The sequence below is a fragment of the Hyperolius riggenbachi genome, chromosome 5, assembly GCF_040937935.1.
Source record: "Hyperolius riggenbachi isolate aHypRig1 chromosome 5, aHypRig1.pri, whole genome shotgun sequence".
NCBI lineage: Eukaryota > Metazoa > Chordata > Amphibia > Anura > Hyperoliidae > Hyperolius > Hyperolius riggenbachi.
The window spans coordinates 250,661,684-250,674,370 of record NC_090650.1 but is presented as its reverse complement, the minus strand read 5'-3'; the positions used below and the strand labels follow the sequence as shown (position 1 = coordinate 250,674,370).

Here is a 12,687-nt window from a genome sequence, read left to right as displayed (position 1 = left end):
CAGGCCTTTACCAGGGCTGGGGCTCTCTGGAACTCGCTCCCACCAGCCATCAGACTCGCCCCCACCTTTAATACCTTCAAACAAGCTCTCAAGACTCATCTTTTTATGCTCACATACCCCCCCCCCCCTACACCAGCACCATAATATGTTCTGTTAGACACCCTCTCAACAGATGCACCTATTGTCTCCACCCCCACCCTTTAGATTGTAAGCCTCTGGCAGGGCCCTCCTCCCTAGTGTTTCCAGCTTGATTATGCAATCTTACTAACAATCACCCCTCTTGTGGACTAGAACAGTCTCTATTTTGACATGACACTGTACTGTTATCAAATCATTTGCATAATCTTGTTTTGTTGTGAGTTTCCTGTATGTCCTACCTTGTATGTTAACCCATATATCTATTGTGCAGCGCTACGTAATATGTTGACGCTTTATAAATACAATTATTAATAATAATAAATCCGAACTGGTTAATATTAATATACCGTAAATGTGGCCATACACTCATAGATGGCCACCAGACTGACCATCATATAGATCCCTTCTGATCTAATCTGATCAGAGAGGAATCTATTGGGTGCCCATGTTTTTTACACTGAGGGGTTAATGTGAACTTTGGAATGTCTTATTTCATTTCAGCCTCATGACCAGGAAGAGGCTGTCCTATTATGGGTGTGGTTACTGTACACTTGTATATATGCACTATTGTTAATTTCAAGTATGTTCCCCTGATGAAAAGGGTTACCCTGAAACCTGTCGTGTTACTGCTGAAAATTTGATAAACGCAAGCCAACTGAGTTGCCTCATTATCTATTGTGCCCGCACACTGTACACAGATAAAATCTGTGGAGCCACCACCTGCCTGGCTGCCCAGGTCTCCCCCCATTTGTGCTCCCCGGGTGTTTGCAGCAGAACTTTCACCTGTCCCATCAGTGTGCCTCTTCACGTGTCTAGTGGCTTTTCTCCAGGACAAAAGAGCCGTGGCATGGAATGAAGACACATTGTAATGGGAGGAGGTGTCCCGGTGGGACAGATGAACGTAATAGCTTTTGTGCCAACACTGGCGTGCTCTGGACCTGCCACCGATTGAGCAACATTTTCCATCCTGAAAATCAGCAACGAATCAATGTTTTGGACGGAAATCGATCAGGCATTGTTTGCTCCATCGATTACTAGCAGATATGGATGGGGAAAATAGTCTCTAGTATATGGCCACCTTAAAGGGTTACTTAAACCTTGTAATTACTCACCTGGGGCTTCTTCCAGCCCCCTGCAGCCGTCCCATGCCCTCGCAGTCACTCGCGGATCCTCCTGTCCTCTGCAGCCAACTAGTTTAGTTTTTAGCCGACAGGCTCACTGCGCCTGAGCATGCCTGGCCACGCTTCTCCTTTGCGTTCCAGGCCGCAATAGCATTGTGCGCAGGATGCTATTGAGGATTGGAACGCGAAAACTACGCGTGGCCAGGCCGGTCGGCGAAACAAAACTAGCTGGCAGCGTTGGACAGGAGGATCTGTGAGTGACTGTGAGGGCACAGGATGGCTGCAGGGGGCTGGTAAAAGGCCCAGGTGAGTAAAACTTTTTTTTTTTTATTACAAGGCTTGAGTATCCCTTTAAGGTTACATTCACTGTGGGATGTTGCTGTGCATGTACCTGTGGAAATGTAACCACTTCAGCCCCCAGGGTTGTTCATTTTTTGCATCTGAGCACCTTTCACCTCCCATTCATTTGCGAATAACTTTCACTACTCCTCACAATGAATTGATCTATATCTTGTTTTTTCCGCCACCAATTTGGCTTTCTTTGTGTGATACATTTTGCTAAGAATTATTTTATTCTAAATCCATTTTAACAGGAATATTAAGAAAGAAATGGAAAAATATAATTTTTCAGCTTTTGGCCATTATAGTTTGAAATTAATACATGCTACCATAATTAAAACCCATGTATTTTATTTGCCCATTTGTTCCGCTTATTACACAATTTAAATTATGTCCCTATCACAATGTATGGCGCCGATATTTTATTTGGAAATAAAGGTGCATTTTTTCAATTTGCGTCCATCACTGTTTACAAGCCAATAATTAAAAAAAATATATTAATATACGCCTTTGACGTGCATATTTAAAAAGTTTCAACCCTTAGGTAACCATTTCTGTTGTTTTGTTTTGTTTTTTTTTAATTGTGATTTTTATTTTATTTTTTTATTAAAAATGTTATTTGGGTCTTTTTGGTGTGGGAGGTAAACAGCTAATTTTAAATGTTAAATAATATATTTATTTAATAAAAAATGGATGTAGGTGTAGTTTTAGCATTTAGTTACAAGATGGCCACAGTCAAAAAGTCCTGGAAGTGTGCGATCACGCTTCCAGGAACATGAATGAGGACGGAAACTTTTTTTTTTTTTTAACTCGGAAAAACCGCAGCCTTTAATAAGAGGCTGTCTGTTTTTCTGCGGGGGACTTCAATGAATGGAGCTATAATCCCATTCATTGATCGCTGGGCTAACGGCCGGCGGAAGTGCGCGCAGCCTATCTGGACGAGAATGTTTGTCCAGATAGGCTTAAAGGGAAGGTTCAGGGAGGGGATTAAAAAAAATAAAAATAAATTTCCACTTACCTGGGGCTTCCTCCAGCCCGTGGCAGGCAGGAGGTGCCCTCGCCGCCGCTCCGCAGGCTCCCGGTGGTCTCCGGTACCCGACCTGGCCAGGCCGGCTGCCAGGTCGGGCTCTTCTGCGCTCCATTTCCTGGGACTTCTGCGTCCCACGCCGGCGCGCTGACGTCATCGGACGTCCGCCGGGCTGTACTGCGCATGCGCAGTAGTTCTGCGCATGCGCAGTACAGCCCGGCGGACGTCCGATGACGTCAGCGCGCCGGCGTGGGACGCAGAAGTCCCAGGAAATGGAGCGCAGAACAGCCCGACCTGGCAGCCGGCCTGGCCAGGTCGGGTCGGGCACCGGAGACCACCGGGAGCCTGCGGAGCGGCGGCGAGGGCACCTCCTGCCTGCCACGGGCTGGAGGAAGCCCCAGGTAAGTGGAAATTTATTTTTATTTTTTTAATCCCCTCCCTGAACCTTCCCTTTAAGTGCTTAATGTGCTGTAAAGCACTGCAATTCTAAGTCTATGCAACGTTCAGAGTGCATTTGGTGCAATGCAATCCAACAGACTTAGGGCTCGTTTCCACCATAGCGAATCCGCATGCAACGACGAGATGCGGATTCGCTTGTTACACTGAAGTGGCCGGGGCTGTTTCCACATGTGCGGCGTGCGGGAGCGATTTGGCGGCGGGCCAAATCTGCACGACGGGACCCACAGAATTCGCCTGCGTCGGGAATCCGTGCGAATCGCCGCTAATGTATTTAATAGTAAAAACGCATGCGGTTGTTACATGCGTTTTTACCCGCGATTTTGCGTGCGATTTCGCACCTTTTTCAATGTTATTTTGCCCTGGCAGTGTCATGGTTAATTTCGCATGGCACCCTGCCATGCGAAATCGCGGGTAAAAACGCATGCGGAAACGCATCCGCATGCGTTTTTACAAGCGTCGGAATGCCGGCGAAATCGCGTCGCAACAGTGGAAACGGGCCCTTAAGTATCCCAACGTGAAGCATGCAGAGCATTACCGCATAATGATTGATTATATGCTGCACCCTATACGACACAACGCGGGATGCCACTTTTGTGATTTATTTATTTAATTTTTTTGTGGGCAATATTTTTCCATTCACCCTAAGCTTTCTCAACCTTTCTGTCCCGCTGGGTATTTAAATCATTTTAACAGGCTTTGGTTTTATAGGGGCAGAGCCAGTCACATGTCTTGCTACCCTGGAAGATTCCAAGAAATTTTACTAGGCTTGCTGAACTTTTTCATCACATGCTCAGTTTGGAATTTCCAGTTTTTGTTTTTAACAAAAATGTGAACAGCAGCAAAATTGATATTAAAGAGAAACTCCAACCAAGAATTGAACTTTATCCCAATCAGTAGCTGATACCCCCTTTTACATGAGAAATAGAATGATTTTCACAAACAGACCATCAGGGGGCGCTGTGTGACTGATTTTGTGCTGAAACCACTCCCACTAGAGGCTCTGAATACCGCGGTACTCCTGGCAAACTGCCACAATGTAACAATGTTCACAGACAGGAAGTGGCTGTTTAGAGCTGTCTAACAGCCAGAACAGCTAGAAACAGCTACATAACATGCCCACAGTAACAATGTCACCATGTAATACATGTCAGAATGTGAATCTGGGAGAGGAAAGATTTTACAATGAGCAAACACTGACTAAATCATTTATACATAATTATGGTAAAAATGAAGCACTTTTTTTATTACATTATTTTCAGTGGAGTTCCTCTTTAAATGTATCACAAGTTAGCTTGATTACATAATTGCAACATTATTAAAGCAGTATATAGAACCCTGACATAATATTCAATAAAAACACGGTTTCCTACTTTTTATATTAGAAGCAGTAGAATGTTGTACCGTGTTAGCCATGAGTAAAAGCAAGAAGTTTTGAATCAGGATGATACCATTTATTGGCTAACTTAGAGATGGATAAACAGTGAGCTTTCGACTTATAAAAAGCCTTCGTCGGACTGGTTCCTGACCAAAACTGAAAAACACAGCTTATGTACACTGACATACAGAGGAGAAACATTCTTTAGCACACATAAATGTAATTAGATGCCTTAACTGTTACTGGGGAGGCTTTCCCAGGCATCCTGGCTAAATTGATAAGATCAATAGAATCCTCAACATGACATAAAGCAGAATCTGGAGATGGGGAGACATCGTAAATTCTGAGTTCAAATGGTAACTGGCCTGGTTACATGCACCATTAATTGTAAGCTTAAGAGAATTGTGGCATTTAAAGCCAGCACATGAAGGCAAATAAAATGAATAGTGACAGTGAATTCCATCTTACACAGCATATAGCACAAAAATGAATGAAAAGATAGAAAAAATAAAATTAAAAGAATTGTGGCATTTAAAACCCATCGTACCAGCACAAGAAGTTAGAGTCCTTGTTTAAACCATCTTCTACAGTTTTGAACCAATGTATAAACTTTGTTTCTTGTGTTACGGCCAGGGCTGTGGAGTCGGTCCAAAAATCCTCCGACTCCTCAGTTTAGGATTCCACCGACTCCTCGACTCCGACTCCTCTAATTTGCATATTACAATTTTGTTGATTAAAAGTATGTAACATGAAATTCGTCTCTTAACTGCCAACGCTTAGGAATTTTACAAGACAACTGAAGTGAGAAGGATATGTAGACTACTATATTTATTCCCTTTAGACTAAAACTAGTCCTTGGTAAGAGTACTTGTAAAAGGTACAAACCGGAACAAAGAACATCTATCAGGCCCTAGGCAATGTAAGTGTGGGTACATGTAAGAATGATGTGCAGGTACTCTGCAGGGGAATGAGGAGATTGTAAACAGACAACACCTCTGTGTTCAATGTGCACAGCATTCTCAGTGGATTCCCTGCAGCTCTGTGGGGAGTGCATATGTAGAGTATACTACTACTGTGTAACAAAGTAAACCTGAGACAGATGAAATTAAAGTTTTATACATACCTGGGGCTTCCTCCAGCCGCCTTCAGGATAATCAGTCCTTCGTTGTCCTCCTCCACCACCTGGATCTTCTGCTATGAATCCAGGTACTTGAACCAGTCGGGTGTAGTGCGCATGCACACACTCCGCCGCCAGGAGCATACTACACCTGTGCAGCACTATTGCGCAGGTGCAGAATGTTCCTGGCTGTGGGAGCGGCATGCGGCCGGACAGCGCTGACTGGCTGAATTGCCAGGACTCATAGCAGAAGATCCGGGTGGTGGAGGACAGCGAGGGACTGATTAGCCTGAAGGGGGCTGGAGGAAGCCCCAGGTATGTATAAAACTTTACTTTTCATCCGTCTGTTACCCTTTAATTTGTAGTCACCAAACCAAATTTTAACATATCAAATTATTTGATTTCATCAGCAAAGAGAGTGCGTACATTTGCATAAATCAGCATCAATGCAGAATTATTTCCATCTCATTGACCATCTCTATTAGTGACAGAGCTACACATCAGGCTTTATTCTTACAGCATAGATGTTATTTAGTATATATAAGAGATTCCTGTGTACACATCATATATACAGTCACAATCAGATATGTATATCTGACCTTAAAAATACGGGGACTGCTTTATTGAAGCAGCACAAGTAACTCATTTTGATTGGTTTATTTCATTTTTGTGGACTAAGCACAGCTATTACTGTATATATACATTATTTTTAATGACTATTCTGAGAAATAGAACATTTTATCATATTTTCTATTTTAATTACAGTTACAAATTCATTAGGAGTCGGAGTCGGTGCATTTTTTCCCGACTCCGACTCCAGGCACCCAAAATTGCCCGACTCCACGACTCCGACTCCACAGCCCTGGTTACGGCCCATACTCACGGGCTACAATTGTCGCCGCAAGACGCGGCGCGCGTGTTGCGGTGATAGGTCGCCCGTGAGTATGAGGCGTTGCACGGGCGTGCACCCCGAACCGTCTCTCGTCGCTGCTGTCGCCAGGCGACAGTTGCCGCCGCAACTCCGCCGCAACTGTCGCTAGTCTGCGTGAGTATGCGGACTAGCGACAGCAACCAGCAGGGAATACCCTGAGCTTCCGGCGGGGGGAGGCACTTCAGCGACAGCTTCCTGCGCGTCAGTTGCCAGGTCCCTCCGCCGTGTGTATGCGGAGGGACCTGGCGACGAGCTGTCGCCGCACACGCTCCCGTGTGCTAGCGAGAGGCCAGAATGTTGCCCGTGAGTATGGGGCATTAGTCTCATGTTTCCCGATTTGAAGCCACCCATTAATACAGTGACGCGAAAATCGCTTAAACTGTGTCCAGGTAAACAAGTGTGTTGGTATTGGGAGATCAGTATATTTTGTAATATCCTTTTTCCTGCTGTTAATAGTGGATCTACTTTTTATATGCCATACAGTTAGCATATTTGCTTTTGTGCATAAGTATTATTCATTTAGAAATTATACATTCCTAAGATACACTAATTTTAGCTGACTTTGGATTTTATTTATAACTGCTTTATTCATCCTCTAACTTAATCAGAAAGCATTTATGCTTGTCTCACTGTCTTTGTGAGACCCCGTGGTGTGAGAGAAGGCTTTGTTTACATTCCTGGCTTGATACAATTAAACACTAGATAACATTATGTAAAGTTTCGGAAGCAGCCAGGTATTTGCGGACTGCGCAGCCGTGGCCAGCTCCGGCGGCCATCTTAGAGGAGGAATGAGAGCCTGACCCGGGCTGTGGGGTCGGGACCGGCCGGGGGGGCACATTGAGATGCGGGGACCCGGCGGAACGTGCATTGATATTTCATACAGGTATTTAACTTTTTTGGACTATTTCGCCTCATAAGTCCTTTAAATACAGTACAACTTTATTTGCTGCTTAGTAGGGGATACCAAGGTAAAATGTCAACCCTTGTGTTCTGACCCTTGAGTTTTGAACCGAAGCACAAATCGGACCATTTGTAGGTAACGCACAAGTATTAATAAAAGTACCCAAACAGTCTGTTTTTTGTTGGAGAAGCTTCTCCCTTTGGACCTGTTTAATATTAATGGGACTCCGAGCAGTGCAGAAACTATGGAAAGATGCATATCATTTTAAAGCTCTCTTTCTCCTCTTTCCAATGATCTATAAACCGCCTCCTTATGCCTTTTAGTTTTCGTTATTTGAAATTGCCGCGGCTGCTATTCCGATCACGAAAATAGAAAAAAAAAATAGAAAACTAAAAGGCGTAGGGCGACGATTTAGGTGTCGTCAGAAAGAGGAGAAAGAGAGCTTTAAAATGATATCCATCTTTCCATAGTTACATTGTATTACACAGGGCGACTTTTTCCTAAAGTCAGCAGCTCCATTCAGCAGAATGCAGCCCTACGCCTTTTAGTTTTCTCTATTTTCGCAAGCGAAAATAACGAAAACTAAAAGGTGTAGGGCGGCGGTTTATATATCATTGGAAAGAGGAGAAAGAGAGCTTTAAAATGATATGCATCTTTCCATAGTTTCTGCACTGCTCGGAGTCCCTTTAAATGGGTGATCCACAATACAACTTTAATTGATGGGCCAAAGAATAAAGTTGTCAAACCAATTCTACTGACTTAAAGCATATCAAGGATGAGTTATAGATATGTCAATTCCCTTAGCTTTAGGAGCAAAATAATTCAGTCTTTTCTTTTTTTCTTGTCTTAGGTGGAAGAAGTTAAAAAACATCAGCACTGTTTGGCATTTAGTTCATCAGGACCCCAAAGTCAAACCTACTACATCTGTTTTGATACATTCACAGACTACTTGCGGTGGCTTCGGCAGTCGTCTAAGGTATTACAGCATCATAAAAGGAAATGTAAATAGTGTTTTTCAGTTTTAAAGTGGTATTCTGGGATCAAAAGTAATGGTTGTGCTGCATAGTCCGCTGATAGGTGTTTGGAGGCACCCTCATTTGCACTTGGTAAATTACTTCATCCTTTTATTCTCTGCTGAGGGCTGTGTTGTCCCTCTATATTGTGTCTTATCCTCCAAGCTACAACTGATTAAAGAGAATCTGGAACATAAAAAGTGCTCCTAGGGGGTACTTACCTTGGGAGGGGGAAGCTTCTGGATCCTAAAGAGGCTACCCCTAACCTCAGCAGAGGCGGTCCAGCGGTGGGAGCCCTGAAAGTTTTCTTGTTGGCACTGTGTGCAGGTGTTTTGGCAGCTTTCCGCTTGAGCTCTGGTGGAAAAAGGCCCAATCGGGACCCAAATGGGGCTGGGCTATTTCCACTGGAACCCTAACGTAAAGCCACTAGTGTGTCTGTGCAGGCAGGCCACCTTTTATTCTGTTCGGGGGTCCCAGAGCTGAATCGGGCTGGCTGAGGGCAGGGAAGCCTCATTAGGATTTTTTCTACTACGAATACTGAGAATACTCTGGCTGTCTTTTGAAAGTCTACATCTGCTGGATGCAAGTGGTTCATGCAAATTATTTGTCTTCAAATTTCAATAACTAAAAAAGAATTCTGGTCACGGCAGCATTTTTAAAAAACCTTTGTATGTTTAACAAGTAACAAATATGTATTTCTTTGTGGTTGGAGAATGACTTGGAAATTAAGACAAGCAAACATGCTACCAGTTGGTCTTGCATAGCACAGTTTCAAGCTGCATTGCATTAAATCTGCTTTCAGACTGTTAATTTTGTTTCGTTTTGATGAAAATGTACACAGCATGGAACTGAAATAATCAATCGGCTACTACATTTGATTGATCCATTTCTAAGTAGTTCTGCGCAGGCACAGAATGCTCCCGGTGGCAGGAGCAAGACAAGGGAGCACACACGTGAGCTGGGCACGCGTGTGCAGTTGGCCCTGAACTGTTGGCCCTGGACTGGAGGACTTTCCGGGGCCAATTGCAGAAGAACCAGGCGGTGAGTGAGGACGACAAGTGAGCAATTGGGCTGGAGGAAGCCCCAGGTGTGTATATTTCTTCTTTGTATGCCTTGTATGCCCTCTGCATTGGTGGAGACTGGCGATGTTGGCTTTTAGTTAGGTTGGGGTTAAGGGCTCTTGCCATATATGTTAGCCAACTGATCATTCACTTTTTTTTTTTTTTTTTTTTTTTTTTTACTACAGTACAGGTGGGGTCTGAGTGTGACCAGATGCCTCCCACACTGGACTGGCTATAAACCAACCTCTGCTCCAATGTAAATACTGATGTCAGGTCAGGTTGTGAGAAACAAACTTCACTTATGCCACAATTTCAGCTTGAGATGTAGTGTAAACTTCCAGTTAAGTGATTAAATTGCATGCAGTGGTCATAAATTCATACAGGAAAAAGCAGGGGGAAACCTACACTACTTGCTCTAAAAAGCTGCACATCTTCTATACTCCTTTTCTTGCTTCTCATTGGCCAGGACTAAGATATGTCAAGTCGGGGTATAGAGTCTAAAAGCTTGTAGGATTTGGAGAATACTAAAAAAGTTGAAAGTACTGTAATGTGTCATACACAGGATTATAAACCCGCTTGATTAGCTGAGTGTGTTAGAAGCTTGTTGATGCAATATTTATGTAAGATTTGTCCCGCCCTGCCATAGTAGTATTTGTGTCCAGTTATTAATTCCCCTTTCAACATTCCAATTGTCTGAGACAGTCTACATGGTAATTAACCACAAATGTGATTTTATGTTCATGTTCCATATAAATTAGATGGCACAGCATTCATTGCAAAGAGATGAAGTTACATTTTTATGCATGCTGTTTCTAGCTCATAAAATGAGTTGTTGAACACCAACACTTCGTATATAGCTGTTATCTTTTCTGGTGAGCATGTTCTATGCTGCAGTTTATAGAGCTAGTTCTGTGCTAGCAACATGGATAACAGAAATTCTATCCCAATACACCAGCATTCAGTCATATTCTTTTAGAGGTTTACCTCTTGTGGTTAGTTGGATGCCCGCTTAAACTATCGAGTAACTTACTGAAGGCAAGCAGGCGGGTGAACGTGAAGTTTTTGTAATGCATATGTGCTTATCCTTACAGAGTGAAAGTGGTGGGTCAGCACACTGCTGATGTGTCTCCTGCTGTGTGAACAGGCAGTCCTCCTCTGATTTCTCAACCATTCTTAGATATGACATTTATTTATAGTTCTTTATTCTGGGCTGTATCTGCATGATGAAGTTAGCTACATCAATGCCTTCGGACTTCCTTGTCTGTGTTATAGAATTATTTATTTTTAGTCTGTATGTACCTGCAGCCAGCATATAAGGCTTTTCTACTTCCACTGCTAAGCACTGCAATTATCTATGTAATTAAAACTGTGTTGAGGATGTCTAAATTGCAATATCAAGATGGCGCCGACCAGGTAGCCACGGCCACAGGGCTCAGGCTCTCACTCTATTTTCTCCCTGGACCCCAGCCGCAATGAGCATCTAGTGACCTCCCATGGCTCCCCACAGCATCGGCTGCATGTGCAGCTCTCTGGCTCCCCGGACTCGCACAGTGTCGTCATGTGGATCCGCCGAGAGTCAGCTGACATGCTGACCTGCAGAAGATCCGCTGTGACCTCCATCGCCTGCCCGGCTCCGTGGGCTGATCTGCAGGAGAGAGGGCTGACGCACAGGTTTTCGCCTGGACGCCTCCTAGCTGATTGGCGCTCCTCTTCGGCTGGAAGGGGTTTTAGATGCGGCTTCCTCTGCTGCCGGGACGGAGGAATGCCAAGACAGGCAACCGCCATGAGACTGCGGGGCGGACCCGGCTCTCAGGGCTACTGCCGCTCACCGCCCACCTTTATTGGCTTCACCGGCTCTCTGCGCCGGACTCCTCACCAGCGCCTGCTGCTCTCCACACCGCTGTGCACAGCCACGGGGGATCTGGGACTCTAGCCTCTCCACGTGGGCTACAGCCGCCCTCACAACGCTAGCTGCAACTTTTTTCACCGCCCAGGTACGTGACTCTGCCTGCCGTGCCCAGATGGCATTCTGATGCTGCAGGGCAGCACCACTGCTACTATCTTCGCCACTGAAGCCACTCAATTGCTGCCGAACACCAACCATTGCGACACAGGCCTTTTCTTTCTTTCGGCCTCAGGCCTCCAATCTACCTCGCTGGACTAGGCCGCAAGCCAGGAGCTGGATTTCTGAGCACAGCCACATGGAACTGCCAGCCATACCACCAGTCAGCAAGTCACTGCTGCGGCACCAGGACTCACCTCTCTCTCTGCACTTCTTTTCTCTCTTTATCTATCCCTCTCTTTCTCTATCTCTCTTCCTCTATCTACTCTTTTCCAGGACACTGCAGGGCATCTGGAGCTGCTGTGGAGCGAGCGAGCGCCGTCGATAGTTGGCAGGCTGCTCCCCTCACATAGCACTCCAGACTTCCCTACGCGTCCTTCACTATGGTTATGTGCGTTATGTGTATATATAGGTAGATGCTTACTGTGTATACTGTACCTGATTGTATGTGTTGGACCGCATGTATGTGTTTGTACTATCTCCGACCCAGTATGAGCCAAAAATAATTCCGGGTACAACCCCCGTTGTACTTGGCGAAATAAATATGATTCTGACTAATTTGCCTCCACCTTTAGCTCTGTAGGGAGTTTGCATCTGTATGTGTAGGTCTTTGAAGAGCCATGTGTGCACTGTGCCAGATTATCATTTCAAAAATGTTATTCCAATTATGCTGCTGATTCCTGAATAATGGAAACTGCCATGGTAGAGTGGTGATTACTATAGTGCTTCACATTGCCAGTTTTGCTCCATTATTGAATTAAAGCAGCCAGAGTTTCAGATAACAGAATAAATGCTGGCACCTCCATTCCACTCAGTGTGTGATTTTTGTCAGATGGCTTCCTTGTATACGTAGGGCTCTTTCACCGGCATGTTTGAATAGACATTTCATTCAAGTGTTCAGTCGCACCACAAGAACTTTCAAAACAAGTTTCAGGGCTCATTCACGCTAAGGGCATTTTTGCCCCTTTTTCCAGCTCAGGTGATTTTCAAAATCGCCCACAAAACGCTTGTGCAATGAATCTCTGAGAAGGTTCATATCAGCACGTTGTGTCCGCTTTGCAGTCCACAAAGTGGCGCCTGTACCATTTTTGGGGCGTTTTTGCGATAATGGAAGGTATAGAAAGAGCGCTAAATGCTCACAAA

The 12,687-nt window shown here is 44.6% G+C and overlaps 1 protein-coding gene across 1 annotated transcript in view; it reads left to right on the top strand.

The window, feature by feature from the left end:
* The window catches only part of PHLPP1 (PH domain and leucine rich repeat protein phosphatase 1), a 232,367-nt gene that overhangs the window by 124,846 nt on the left and 94,834 nt on the right, over positions 1-12,687 (top strand). The window contains exon 3 of the mRNA XM_068236762.1: positions 8,259-8,384. Within this exon, the coding sequence (XP_068092863.1) occupies positions 8,259-8,384 (126 nt within the window). The remainder of the gene's footprint in view (positions 1-8,258; positions 8,385-12,687) is intronic.